This window comes from Sinocyclocheilus rhinocerous, unplaced genomic scaffold, assembly GCF_001515625.1.
Source record: "Sinocyclocheilus rhinocerous isolate Xijiao unplaced genomic scaffold, SAMN03320098_v1.1 scaffold112, whole genome shotgun sequence".
Classification (NCBI taxonomy): domain Eukaryota; kingdom Metazoa; phylum Chordata; class Actinopteri; order Cypriniformes; family Cyprinidae; genus Sinocyclocheilus; species Sinocyclocheilus rhinocerous.
Genome location: NW_015644008.1, coordinates 496,838 through 510,793, shown reverse-complemented (window position 1 = coordinate 510,793; position 13,956 = coordinate 496,838). Strand labels below are relative to the sequence as shown.

Below are 13,956 nucleotides of genomic sequence, written 5' to 3'. Positions count from 1 at the left end.
CGTGAACACACATCCGGAGCAGTGGGCAGCCATATTGCTGCGGCACCCGGGGAGCAGTTAGGGGTTGGGTGCCTGGCTCAAGGGTCTCACCTCAGTCGTGGTATTGAGGGTGGAAGAGAGCGCTGGTTATTCACTCCCCCCAACAACAATTCCTGCTGGATCTGAGACTCGAACCCACAACCTTCGGGTTACAAGTCCGACTCGCTAACCATTACGCCACGACTGTTATGTCAAGTTATGTCATTGGTGGCTCTCACAGGCTTCTGTTGTTATTGGCAGAATGTCTTGTTTGTTTTGACCGCATGATGTGACGTGTGTTTTCAGGTTCCGTTTCAGCGGTCGAATTCTTGGCCTGGCTTTGATTCATCAGTATTTGTTGGACGCCTTCTTCACCCGCCCGTTTTATAAAGCTCTCCTCAGACTGTGAGTGGACCAGAAACCATTCAATGCATTCAACTACACGCAGACTTTGAAAACGATGAAAAAACTGGCATAAATTAAGAGCTTGTTGTGTTGTATACAAGCATCTTAATTGAAACACACAAATCTAATTGATTTTTTTTTTATTTTCAGCATCATTACTCCCAGTCTTCAGTGTCACATGATCCTTTAGAAGTCATTCTAATATGCTGATTTAGTGCTCAAGAGCTGCTTTGCATTTTTCCAGGAACAGCATTTAATTGAAATAGAAATCTATAAAAGTCTTTACTGTCACTTTTGATTAATTTAATGCATCTTTACAGAATAAATGTATTAATTAAATAAAAAAAAAGAAGAAGATCTTACTACCCCCAAACTGTTGAACAATAGTTTGTGTCCTTGTGGATTAGTAGTTGACAGAAATGGGATTTTCAGTAGCCAGTAGGAAGCAGATATTTAAATGCATTTGATCAAGGATTAATTACAGTAAATTCAGCTGTTTTTTACAACCATCTCAATGTCAAAACGGACCTAAATTCACTCTTATTGCAATTTTGCAATAACAAAATGAGACATGAATGAAATTAAATTAAAATGTCTTAAATTAACATGTATTTTTATACATTATTTACTTAAATACTTACTTAAATTTATTATAACGGCCATAGCAATCTTGAAGTAATGCCAGTTATCAGTCAATTAGTTGGCCTGACCAATCTACAATATCTTGTAATATATTGACTGTAAAAACACATGTTCATTGTTACCGTTGTTTGCAGAGCCACGTATAACGAGAAAACAAGAAGGAAAAAAAATATATTGCATGGCCGCTTAGAACTTCCGTATGTATGTGTGTGTGTGTATATATATATTTGTAATAAACAGCTGCCTAAAGATTCCCATGGTTTATAAAAATTGGGAAGAGTGGAGTGAATTAAACAAAACATATCTTGTCAGATAATATAATAATAATATATGTCAGGTGACCGAGCGGGAGCTGAAGTCCGGCGGGACAAACGTGCAGGTGACGGAGAAGAATAAGAAGGAGTATATCGAGCGGATGGTGAAGTGGAGGGTGGAGCGAGGTGTTGTCCAGCAGACACAGGCTCTGGTCCGGGGCTTTTACGAGGTAAGCATGCTTATCATCTGATTTACTCTCTGCCCGTTTACCACCATTTAACATCTGACCTCTGTGTGTGTGTGTGTGTGTGTGTGTGTGTGTGTAGGTAGTGGACTCTCGTCTGGTGTCTGTGTTTGATGCCAGAGAGCTGGAGCTGGTTATTGCAGGAACAGCAGAGATTGATTTAAACGACTGGAGAAACAACACAGAGTATAGAGGAGGTGAGAGGACAAACTTTCACCTACATACACACAAATACAGAAATACACACAACATAAATACACTTGATATTATGGCTGTGCCAAAAGAATCCACATGTTGAAAGACATCAATATATACTGTATCATCATTTTTTCTCACTATTGAGAAATTGTCACTTCAGGACCTTGAATTAATTCTATTTTATATATGAATGAAAACAAATGGAATGCAATTTCTACACTTAATTGAATGAATAAGCGGGTCAGTGTTTCTCAGTGCTGTCAGGGGGCAAAGGGCAAAAGTAAAATTCTAGCTGTTATGAGAATGTTTTGGATTTGAACACTGTCCTCGCCGTCAGGTTATCATGATGGGCACATTGTCATCCGGTGGTTCTGGGGTGCGGTGGAGCGCTTCAATACATCCTTGTTGAATAAATGTATTGACTGACCCCAAGCTTTTGAACAACTGTTTATGTGTGCTCGCAAATAAGTAACTGACCGAAATGGGATTTTCAGTAGCCAATAGGAAGCAGATATCTAGATACGATCAATGGATAATTACAGAAAATTCAGTTGTTTTTGACAGCTATCTCAATGTCAAAAATGTACCTAAATTTACTCTATTGCAATATTACAAGAACAAAATGAGACATGAATGAAATTAAATGGCTTAAATTAATGTTTAATAATTAATCATTTTTTATTTTAATAAAAATAAAAATAATTAATTTTCACACATTGTTTACTTAAAATTCAAAAATATGTGTATATTTTATGAACAGAAAAAAAGAATTAAACAAAGGACATCTGTTAATCAATTAAGCGGCCCTAGTAATCTTGAAGTAATCCCAAATATCAGTCGATTTGTTGGCCAGACCAATCTATCAGTCTAACACTTATCAGAATACAATATCCTGTAAAGTATGAACTGTAAAAGAAACATGTTCATTGTTACCCTGTCTGCAGAGCCACGGATCTCAGTGATCTGGAGTACCTGGATGAGGAGTTTCATCAGAGCTTACAGTGGATGAAGGACAATGACATCACAGATGTGCTGGATCTCACCTTCACAGTCAATGAGGAAGTGTTCGGACAGGTGGGACAAACCCTAAAACTGAACAGAGACTGCGTCTGCTGCAGTTTGTGACGGGCACCTCCAGCGTGCCGTACGAGGGCTTCACTGCGCTGCGCGGGAGCAACGGCCTACGACGCTTCTGCATCGAGAAGTGGGGCAAGATCACATCCCTCCCGAGGTATAGTGATGCACTCATTCATCTATCACAAATCTTTCGTTGATTTGAGCTGGTATGGGAAATGTTTAACATAAATTCAAAGAATATCAATAATTAAAAGATGCAGGTCCTCTGAGAAATGCAAGCATTGGATTGCTCTACAGAACACCTGCAATAGTTTGCAAATCATTTTACGAAATTTTTTTTTTCCATTTTTTCATCCAAGATATGAAAAATGATCAAAATGATAAACCTGTCCTTTGAATTTTCAGTCATGAAAAAATTTCAAATAAACAAGAAAAATGTGTAAAAGGTGTAAAAAGAAATTGTTGCTGTTATTTTATTTTATTATATATTCCGTATTTATTTTAATATGAAATGGTTTGATTCTGTTGATTTGCACTTTTTTATGAATTTGTCAAGAGTCTGAAAAAAAATTCCCCTTCATGATATTTACATTTTTTTTAATAATTATGTTTTCCATGGTTAAGCATTAGTGCAAACTCTAACAAATCAAATTGAACAATGTAAATCATTTTAAAATTAACAGTAATTAATAATGTAAATAATTTAAAATGAACATGAACAGTTTTAGTAATATTAATATTATTAATACATTTTAAATTATTTATATTATTATATGATTAAAATTAACATTGAATAATCATTTAAATAATTTAAAATTAACTGTTGTAATAAAATAAATAATTAAAAATGAATAGAAGTTATTAATATAATTTAAAGTAAACCTTAATAATATAAATGATTTAAAATGATCATGAATATTTATTTTGATTATTGTCATCAATGTTAAAAACATGACCAGACCTGAAAAACAGATTGGTCTTGATTCCACATGAGACTGTCAGTCAGGCTGCTGATGTGTCATGTCTGGTTTCTCAGGGCGCACACATGCTTTAACCGTCTGGATCTCCCACCGTATCCATCCTACACGATGCTGTATGAGAAACTGCTGATCGCTGTGGAAGAGACCAGCACTTTTGGCCTTGAGTGAGGACTTAGTCACCTTCCTCCCGGTGACCTTTCCAAGTACACCGTATGTAACTATCTACTAGCGTGGATCGTGGATCGTGTCCTGTGTCAGTTTCTTTGGCTTGTTCAGGACACCACAGCATGCACCAGTCACCTGTGCGTGTGGACAGTGTGTAAAGGGTATGCAAAAGTGAAAGAGAAGCCTTTAACCTGCTTTAACACTCAGGGCCTCGACCTCCGCTGAAGTTGGTCTCAGTTCTCACATCATCATTTCACCGCAAACCACGGCCAGCATCCTTTCCTGTTGGTGCATTCTCACATTGACAAGAATTGTAAAGTTCAAACCAAATATGCTCACAGAACATATCTGATTGAGGTGCGGTAATTACTGTAAATGTGTGCACTAGTTCACATAATCTCACCGAACACGGCATCATCACAGGAAGTGACATCACTTTGCAGGAAGTCTGAACTTTAATTTGACACTTTTGATTTAGTCGTTTGTACTAATCAATACATTTTAATATTAAAATCATTAAAGCGTCAAACATATTAAAGGCTTCATGCTGTCTTGTCTGTAATATTTGAATGAATCTCCAGTGTTGGAACTCGATTGCTTTCAATGAATTGATGTTTTTGGGTTTAAAAAGCCAACATAGGATGTTTACTTAAATGTCAACACTAAAAGCGAAAATGTTAAGCGATCAGAATATATTTGATGTTTATTATACAGCTGTGTGGAGCGGGATTTTAAACCAATGAGACTGCACGGTGGGCAGAGCTATCCAGCATAACAAAGCATAAAAACCAGGGACTGAAAATGACTTGTCAGTTGTTAGTTGCGTCTAGATAAGATGCTTTGTAAAGGTGCATTCATGGTGACGGGGATTTATAGTGATTTGAGCCAACAGGAGCGATGTGATGTGGGAAGTAAATGAAGTAATTTGCAGAAGTAAATGCTCATAATGAGCAGTTTTATGTGATTCTTTATGCACTACTGCAGTTTGTGTATATGGTTTCCTTCAGCATGTTCATTTTTAGTATTAAAATGGAATGATACTTTGTTTTATTTATTGTATTTTTATGTACTTTTTTCAGTTTTCTAAACCAGATCATGTGGGCGTTACTGTCTGCGCTCCCATTGGCAGCTGCCGCATCGTATTTGTTGCTAATTTGCATAGAGTTCAACTGTTTGTCTAGACTTTGTCGCTTCGCCATTTCGACACTGTCACTTAAAATTTACTTGAAAGTTACTTAAATTTTCCTGATGCCATGATATGCACTTGCGTTCCCTAGTGTTTATAAAATGTGTTTTTGTTTTTTCTATTTATATGATGTCTTTTTATGACTTAAAAATTAGTGAGGGGATTGAAAGAAATGAAAGACCAAAAATAGTAAATAATTGTGCACCACACACACCATGTTCTTCAGGGTGTTTTAGCTGTTTGTGTTTGGAGAGCAGTGAGATATTCTGAGAGTGATTTATTTATTCAAAAAGGAAATTGGTTTAAATGTCAGAACATGTTTTTTTTTTAAATGTCAGGGTGGTTCGTTCTGTGGGTTGGTTTACTGACAACTAGATTCCCGTGCTGACGTTTTGATTATTGTTCATGTTTACATTTTTAAATAATGTGAATGTGTGTATTATACAGATGGTCATAAATTGTCTTAACATGATGCCATATCAAGGTGCATGTATTTCTGTCTAATCCACACTTGATGAATCAGTCTTTTTAGTCTCTTAACAATTTCTAAATCATTTTTGGGTGAACTGTCAGTTTAATGTAGCGATGATGAAGAACAAACAATTTTGTCTGAAATGTAATTCTGCTAAAAACAACTGCAGCTCAAAATGAACAACACTCAGCTTAAGATATTAGGAATGTAGAAAGCGCATTTGTATTATTTATCCCAATTAAGAAATTATAAAATGTCTGTATATCAAATGTGTACATACTTGCTTGAACAGTCTATGTAAAAACTAAATTTTAAAATGTGATGAATCAATTCAACAGCCAACAATTCATTTTTTTTTTTAACATGTCTTCATACTTACTATTTGCATAATGTTAGTTTTCTCAAATGTATATTACTATGCATATTTGGTTGGAATTGTAAGAAATGCGACTTGTGAAGGTCGTTTCTTTATTTATCAACTCGCAGACATTTGACAATGTGAGAGAAATGAGTTTGATGCTGTTTTATGTCTGATGATCGTGTTAGAATACATGTGGAAGCATCTGTTGTTTCGGTTTCTTCTTCACTTGTGTTTTTTGGAAATTCTGTACAGAAGATGTGTACTAGCGCCCCCTACAGTATAACAATGAAAACACGGATTCTAGGAGCACAATTATAGCTAAAATATATTTAGACTTATAAGAAGTATAAGTCAAGTATACTTAAATGTCATTTTAAGTATATTTCTGAGAAGTACATAAAAAGTAGACTAAAAGTATACTTTCCTATTTTTAGTTTAAAAGAAGTATACTAATAGCACACTTGAATAAACTTCTTTTTCGTAAAGGTACATTGCATTTAAATAAAGGGGTTTCGCTAGTTTAATGCATTTCATTCATAAATACTGAACATTTAGGAGAAAAAAAAATAAAAATGTATAGTGTTTTAGTAAATGTTAATGCAATTTCTTTCCCTGGTCCCTCTATTTACCCAATTTAGTCTCCCTTCTCATAATTTTGTAATTCCTGTAATATTCAAGAAAACCTCAAGCCATCTGAAATGTGCCAAAACCAAGCCAGCACATGTCTCTACGGCCATCTAATCTGCAAAATAAATACATCAAATATGAAAAACTTGATGTCATTTAATGAAGGATTTATACATGTCATTGGCTAAAATAAAATATATTGCAAAATCAGATGAAAACAGATTGGAGGAAGTATATGCATGGATGTTTTGGCAGAGGAAAGTGAAGACAGATGGTCCCCAGAGCTCTGTGGAATATGAGGATATTTCTGGAGCAGGAGCGGGTGGTTTTGGGGGATAACAGTGGGATTTTTGATGGGCATGAGAGAAGGAGGAAAGTTTGAGACATGAAACCCCAACTCGGTCTGGATCAGGTTTTGTCAGATTCAAAACAGATTCTAATGGAAACAAAACAGATAGTAGCCTACTAAATGCAATAATATTGCACTAATTGTTATTATTATTAGTAGTAGTAGTAGCAGTAGCAGCAGTAGTAGTATAGCTTTAAGTGTTTTAAACATTCTTTTTATTTAAAACATTTTGGGTTCTTATGGTTCTCTAGCCTCAATCTTTCAGCCAAAAAAAAAAATAATAATAATAATGAGAGGAGATGTGGATCAGAGAGTGGCTAAACTGGGTCACCGTGTTTCTGTGGATGAAGTCTGCTCACTCCTCTGAATGTAGATTTATGATACTTAATGGTTATAATGAACTGAGCATGGTTTAAATTTGTCATTTCAAAAAAGTTGACTTAGGAAGTACCAAGGGAAATCTTTCAGTACATGACCTAAAAGATCAACCAATCATATTTCAAGCAAAATCTTCATGTAGTTTTATTTCCAGCAAAGAAAATTTAAGAGAAAGGATTAAAAAAATGGGCACACAATTGACTTGTCTAACTTAATATGACTATGGTACTTTGACAAAATGCACTTGTTTTCTGTATAGGCTGCATCTTTTGAAATTTCTCACAAAATTAAATGATTGTTTGTTTGTTTTTTGAGAAATAATTAAATTTTTTTAGGGTTACTGAATAATACGATTTTACTGACACCTACTGGTAAAGTTTAGTAACTATAATGGTACTAGACGATCCTTAGATCCCAGTGTTGGTATTACAAACGGTATTTTCAAGTTTTGCACACATTTGAAGTTGTAAAGTCAAACAGAATTAGGTTATTATTCTTTTGACTTATTTATGTGACTGCTTCTACAATAGTAGCCTATGATCAGATTTGCTTTAACACGTTACGACTATTGCATGTGTTTAAATTAGTGGTTTACAAATAAATATAAATAAAGACATATTTAAAGATTACTATCGCAAGATTTATTGTCAGAAGAACACCCTTAATTTCACAGAATTGAGCCCTAATTAATTCATTCATCGATTTCAAGGTCCGTTCATAATAATAACTCACCGTCACATCTATTATTTATTTTACAAGCAAAGCCTAAAGGGACTTTGTTTTAAGTCACTAAAAGCAGCGCGCTATGAAAGCGGCCATGTTCGTTTTATTTCGAAAAAACTTTATTCAAACATCGATGAATATAATCTGAAAACACATTGTAAACATTCAGTCCGCGGTTTATATATTATATGGTTTTATTCATATAAATGATAAAGATATCAATGTAAAGTAGTAATGTTAGGTTAATAACTCTTGATCTTTTTTTTATTTTATTTTTATTTTTTTTAAATAAATGAAACACAGAATGACATTAATATACTACATGCCAGGGAGCAAGAAAATAATGTACCCTTTAAAAAGATTCACAGTTTTTAACTCTTGATCTTTTAGAGAAGTTGATTATTTGCGCGTGACGTCAGACGCACGCACGCACGCACGCCGGGTTACGAAAAAGAGTTATGAAAGGGGGAAAAAAAAAAGAGTTATGAAAGTTCTTATGAAAGTTCTTTCCGGAGTCAGACTATATAATGTCATTTATCCCTATTACTTCCCTGCAGATTCGTTAGAGATCCACACCGAAGGCTCTTTGCGGACATTCAGAGGTGAGGACATTTCTATCTTGCTCTTATAGAAGAATGAACATTATTCGTTGTGTAATCTCTCATTTGCGTGTCTTTTATTACGGGCGATGCAGATGCATTTAGTTAAAGTGACGCTTTTGGTGATTTAATTAACACGCGTATTAAAGCACATTAATAATACGTATCGCTTTTTATTTCTTCTCTTTCCTACTAATCCTAAAAGTAAAAGTAATAAAAGGGGAAACAGCCATGCATTGTCAGTATTTTGCAAGCCTTTTTTTACGATTAGGAGATCCTTTTTGTCATTCATTATGTCATGGGAAAATAAAAACAATTATAAACACGATTACATATAGTTTGTAATTTTTAAATATTATTTACTGTCTTCAATTCTGCCGTCATTACCATCACGACAGACTAAATGTTATTAAAGGAAAGATTGTGATGTTTAACTTGAATCAAAAGATCATTTTATTTTTAAAAGCATGAAATTAATGAATTAGTAATTATTAATTATTCACTGCACAAGTGACTGCACAAATCAAAAATGCTAAACCACTTTTGCAAATGTTTTTTTTTTATGCCTTCCATTTTCCCAGTATACAGGTAACTAATATAACCAGGATTTGTTTATGCAAATTTCAGAGACAACACTGTAGTTGTCCAAGTCAAGTATAAAGTAAATTTTATTTTATTTTTTAATTATGTGTGACTCGATCTCTGGTTACAGCTTATTAAACAAGCCTTTATAAGACAGACACACGTGCAGACACACCAAGAACTCCAGTTCAGCAAGCTTCTCAAACCAGTTCCTCAGAAATGTGCTGCTCTTTCATCATAGTGTCTTTGTATTGTCTTTGGACCGGGACAGTGTAGATGTAGATCAATCCTCTCCATGTTTGTTTTAAACTTTTCCATAGCTGCTGCATTTGCATTATGCCATACAGAACTGAAATTAAGTTCAGAACAATTTCTCACTTATGCTGATCACTAATGCTGATTTTCTGCTGATGAATGTTGTGTTCCTGCAGGAATCATGTTGGGATCAGTGGTTATTGGTATAGGCATCGCAGGATGTGTGCGAATGAGAGATTTACTCGCTCCTCTGCCGTCCAGCGCTGCTGAGAAGTTCAGCATCAAGGGCTTTGTGTCCAGGTCAGTGCATCATACAGACACTTGATTTGTTCCATGAATTAAATCTGATTGGCTTAACACACATATGTTACAGGTTTGTTTCTTTTGACTTCACAGAACATAAGATAAGCTCTCTGTGGACTCATTTCATGTCATATGGCAAATATTTACTGTGCTGTTCTTAGTGTGCAGTTTCAGTAGTAATCTGTACATGTACACACATGAACCATGTCGAAATAATTGTCAGAATAGATGCCTGCACTTAAAACATGTTTTCGAGTCCTCATTTCGAAAGGTTCAAATTGAAAGTTTTATTCATCATATGTACATGGGTCAAAGACGAAAAAGGGTTTAAGCATAAAAACAATAAGTGTAATACTGCTTTAAATTGTTGTTGTTTTTCCCCAAAAAATTAAAAAAGTTTTCTGTTTAATTTAATTGCAATTTTGTTTTTGTTTTTCCGACCTTTTGTACATTTCTTTTGATGCGGACATCTTAACGTCTTTGACCCACATACATCAGTACTAGCGGTTGACTGATATGACTTTGTCAATATTTAAAAGTAGAAAACAGTTCTTAAAATTAAAAGCAATTATTTTAAATTGTGTAATCATTTGACAGCACTAACATATATTTTATAAATGTTCACAATTGAACTTGTTATATATTATTATTATATATTATAATTACTTAAAATGATTAACAAATGTAGAGGCCTATTTTCAAAAAGATTTTTTTCTATCTTAGATTTTTATTTTTTTCTCAGGACATAGTCATGTTTCATTTTCAAGATAAATAATTAGAAATATTTCAGCTTTTCTTATGTTTCATATATATTTGAATCGGTCTAAAGTTCTGCTGGTGTTTTGTGTTTGTGTAGGAGGAGTCTTGAAGACCAGCAGGGTGTGAAGCAGATCTCGATGACGGAGCCGTTGAGCAGAGATGACATCCATGTGGCGTTCATATGCACGGAAAACACCAGCCATGAAGAGCAAATCAGGTGACACACCGACTTCCTCCTCACACACATAATCACTTCCTCCTCACACGTGGCAGAAATGATCATCTCTCCCTGATCTGCTCAATCTCAGGCAGTTTCTGGAGGCGGGAAAGCATGTGTGTGTTGAGTATCCCGTAACCCTCAGCTACGAGTCTGCAGTGGATCTGTGGAATCTGGCTCAGGAGAAGGGTGAGTTTCTGTTTTTTTTTCCAGTCTTGAAAATTGAAGTGATTAAAAACGTGTAATCTAATTCTATCAGCATAAAGTTTAAAGTTTTTAATTTGTAAATGTAATTAATAGTTCTGTGTATATGTAACTAGTGGGCCACATCAGTATATGCAGTAACAGCTCATTCCTTTATTGTATCGTGTAACTCATAACTCTAGTTATTGCTAATTTGTTATTCGACAAAAAGGGATGATTTCTGCTGACTACTTTTTTACAGTTTTGTAGATGAGTTAGTATTTAGGATGTGACTCAAACACTGACTGGTGCAGCACATTTGCTCCAAATTTCAGACAAATGAACCTCCAGAGCACTGTAAAATATTTATGGACTGTTGTTTGGTTTGATACATCATGTCATTAACATATTAGCATCAAGTTACTCTGTTGACATTTTATATTTCTGTGAAAACTGGATAAGCTCTGTAAGTGTTCATACATGCTTTGAGCAAACTCAGAGATTTTCTTATCATTCATGCTGTGGTGTCATTCTGTCATTCTTTCCTGTCCGTGCTCTCTCTGGGAAAGCACTGAATGAAGCAGATCATAATCGCAATTAAAATGCACATATTGTCAGGGAAGCATACAGAGAGGGAAAGAAATGTTTTGTCTAACTAATATGCAGTGTTTACATTTGTCTTCATGTTTACATATTTGTGTTTTCAGTTAATAAACAAATTGTGCCTGCTTTATGGAATTTGTTTTCTGCAGCTGAATCCGCACATTAACATATTAAGTGCAAATCAGAAGTCTGATAACCTGATTTTTTTTTTAAACATGGCCATGTAAAATTATCACATTGCAGAAAAAAACAAACAAAAAAAAACATCCTGTCCATGAACTACTTAAATTTAGTAAAATAGCACTACTACCATGGTTTGTATTTTGTTGAATAATTGAAATTATTAAAATATAAGATTTATTTTTTTGCATTACAATGTTACAGAAATCTGTTAGGTGTATATGCTTAATTTTCTTAAACTGAAGCTAAAAAAGGTTAAAAAAAATTTACGCAAAACATTTTTTCCAGTAACACTTTACAATAAAGTTGACTAATTTAAGTATTATGAACTTTTCTTAATCAATTTATTTTAATTAATTTGCACATATACTAAGACAATTTTTAGTTTAAAGTTATATAAATTAGTTAATTTATTATGAACAATATAATTACACAATATAAAAAAATTAACTACTTAACATGCTAATAACAAATAACCGCTTTGATAAAAGCTGTTAAAATTCTTGTTCATTGTTAGTTCACGATACCTAATGCATTAACCACTGCTAAAAACTGAACCTTATTGTATCGTTACCATTTTTTTTTTTTTTTAGCTTTCGAGTTAAAATATGACTTAGATGAAATCCAGCATTTATAAAACACCCTTCTCAAAAGTAAAATATTGATCATATACAACTTTTTCAGTTTCAAAGTTTATTCACAAAAAAGTCAGTTCTAATGTCAGTTAGTTGACAAGGGCAGGGCCATTTTTTTTTATAGAAGTTGTGGTAAGGTGATTGCAACACTGTCATGTGCACTGATCCACAGAAATGAACTAACAAACTGACGAGAACTATACATTTGGAAAGTGTCTCGCACACGTATGCAGTCAATTGCAACTATGCATTAAAATCAGCCTGGCTGAAACAGCACTTCTTGTTCCACATTGGACAATTTTGATTTCTGATACAAAAATAGCTTCAAATAAATTATAAGTTTAACATTAAATCTCGAAAATAATGATACATTGTTTACTTGGAAGAAAGCAAAATGGGGAGTTTCAAAGAGCAACTGATTTTGGATCTGGTCTAGTTGAAACATCTCTGGAATGTCTGAGAACGGAAGTACTCGTGTGCATCATCATCATCATCATGACTCATGTTAAGCTGGACCAGACACGTCGCTAAACACAACAGTAATATATATACAGGATACTATGAAATAAAGGCAGACAAAAATTTGAAGTTATATATATATATATATATATACACACAATTTCCTAAATTTCATAGCTGAACAATATGGTCATGACCACAAAGATGTTAAGTTAAAATGTAAATGATTGTACTTAATGAAATGAATTTATATTCTTTGAAGTAAAACTGCTCACCAAGGTTTTTACTTGATAACAAATGAATAAATATAAGTCTGATATTTGTATTTATTTATTTATTTATTTTATCACCTGTGACACAAAAATCACAAGTTAATCAGAGATCTTTCTGACACAGGCCTCTAACTTGGATTGAAGAGCGGGGTCCAGGACTGGGCAGAGCCAAACACATACACTTTCGCTTCCAGGACGCCACCATCACGAAGCTTCCTGCAGGTCAGCGGGAGCCGGTCAGTCTGTTCATGCAGGATCTGGTGCTGTTCGGCCGGAAGCTGCAGGGTGAAGTGTCTGCCGCCGAGCTCCAGGAGGAGAGGAGCAGGATCTTACACTGTCTGCAGCTGGCAGAACGCATTCAGCAGCTCAGTGAAAGCACTCAGGCCTGAACCTGAACCTCTCCACGCTGCATCTTCACTAAATAAGAAGAAATTAGTCACTGTGGGCATGAGTTCAGTCTTTTCCTACATGGAACTGTGGGATGTAGACTGTGGTGTACAGACAGACGACTAGAGTGGAAAATAATATGAAAATAATTAAATATATAGATTTATTTTCATTTTGAATTTTTTTAACAGTGAAAATCAGGTTGCTGATCAGTTGCATTTTATGGTATTTTGTTTCTGCCAAGGAATAAAAAAATAGGAAAGGTAATTGCGACTTTATATTTCACAATTCTACTTTCTTTTTTTTTATGAGTTTATGCTTTGCAAATCTGTATTTATATCTCACAATTTTGAGTCAGAGGAAAGTCTGAATTGTGAGATAAAAAGATTTGGTACATTTTTGTTTTTTTAGCCCATGGTCTATATATATATATATATATATA

At 34.3% G+C, this 13,956-nt stretch overlaps 1 protein-coding gene and 1 pseudogene across 1 annotated transcript; both read left to right on the top strand.

The window, feature by feature from the left end:
- Positions 1-5,716, top strand: part of LOC107757788 (E3 ubiquitin-protein ligase HECW1-like) — a 43,123-nt pseudogene extending 37,407 nt beyond the window's left edge.
- Positions 5,717-8,560: 2,844 nt separating this feature from the next.
- Positions 8,561-13,516, top strand: LOC107757787 (biliverdin reductase A-like). The gene is made up of 5 exons (XM_016575363.1): positions 8,561-8,682; positions 9,693-9,816; positions 10,676-10,795; positions 10,887-10,984; positions 13,272-13,516. The coding sequence occupies exons 1-5, from the start codon at positions 8,565-8,567 to the stop codon at positions 13,514-13,516; spliced, it is 705 nt and encodes a 234-aa protein (XP_016430849.1). The 5' UTR covers positions 8,561-8,564.
- The last annotated feature ends 440 nt before the right edge of the window (positions 13,517-13,956 follow it).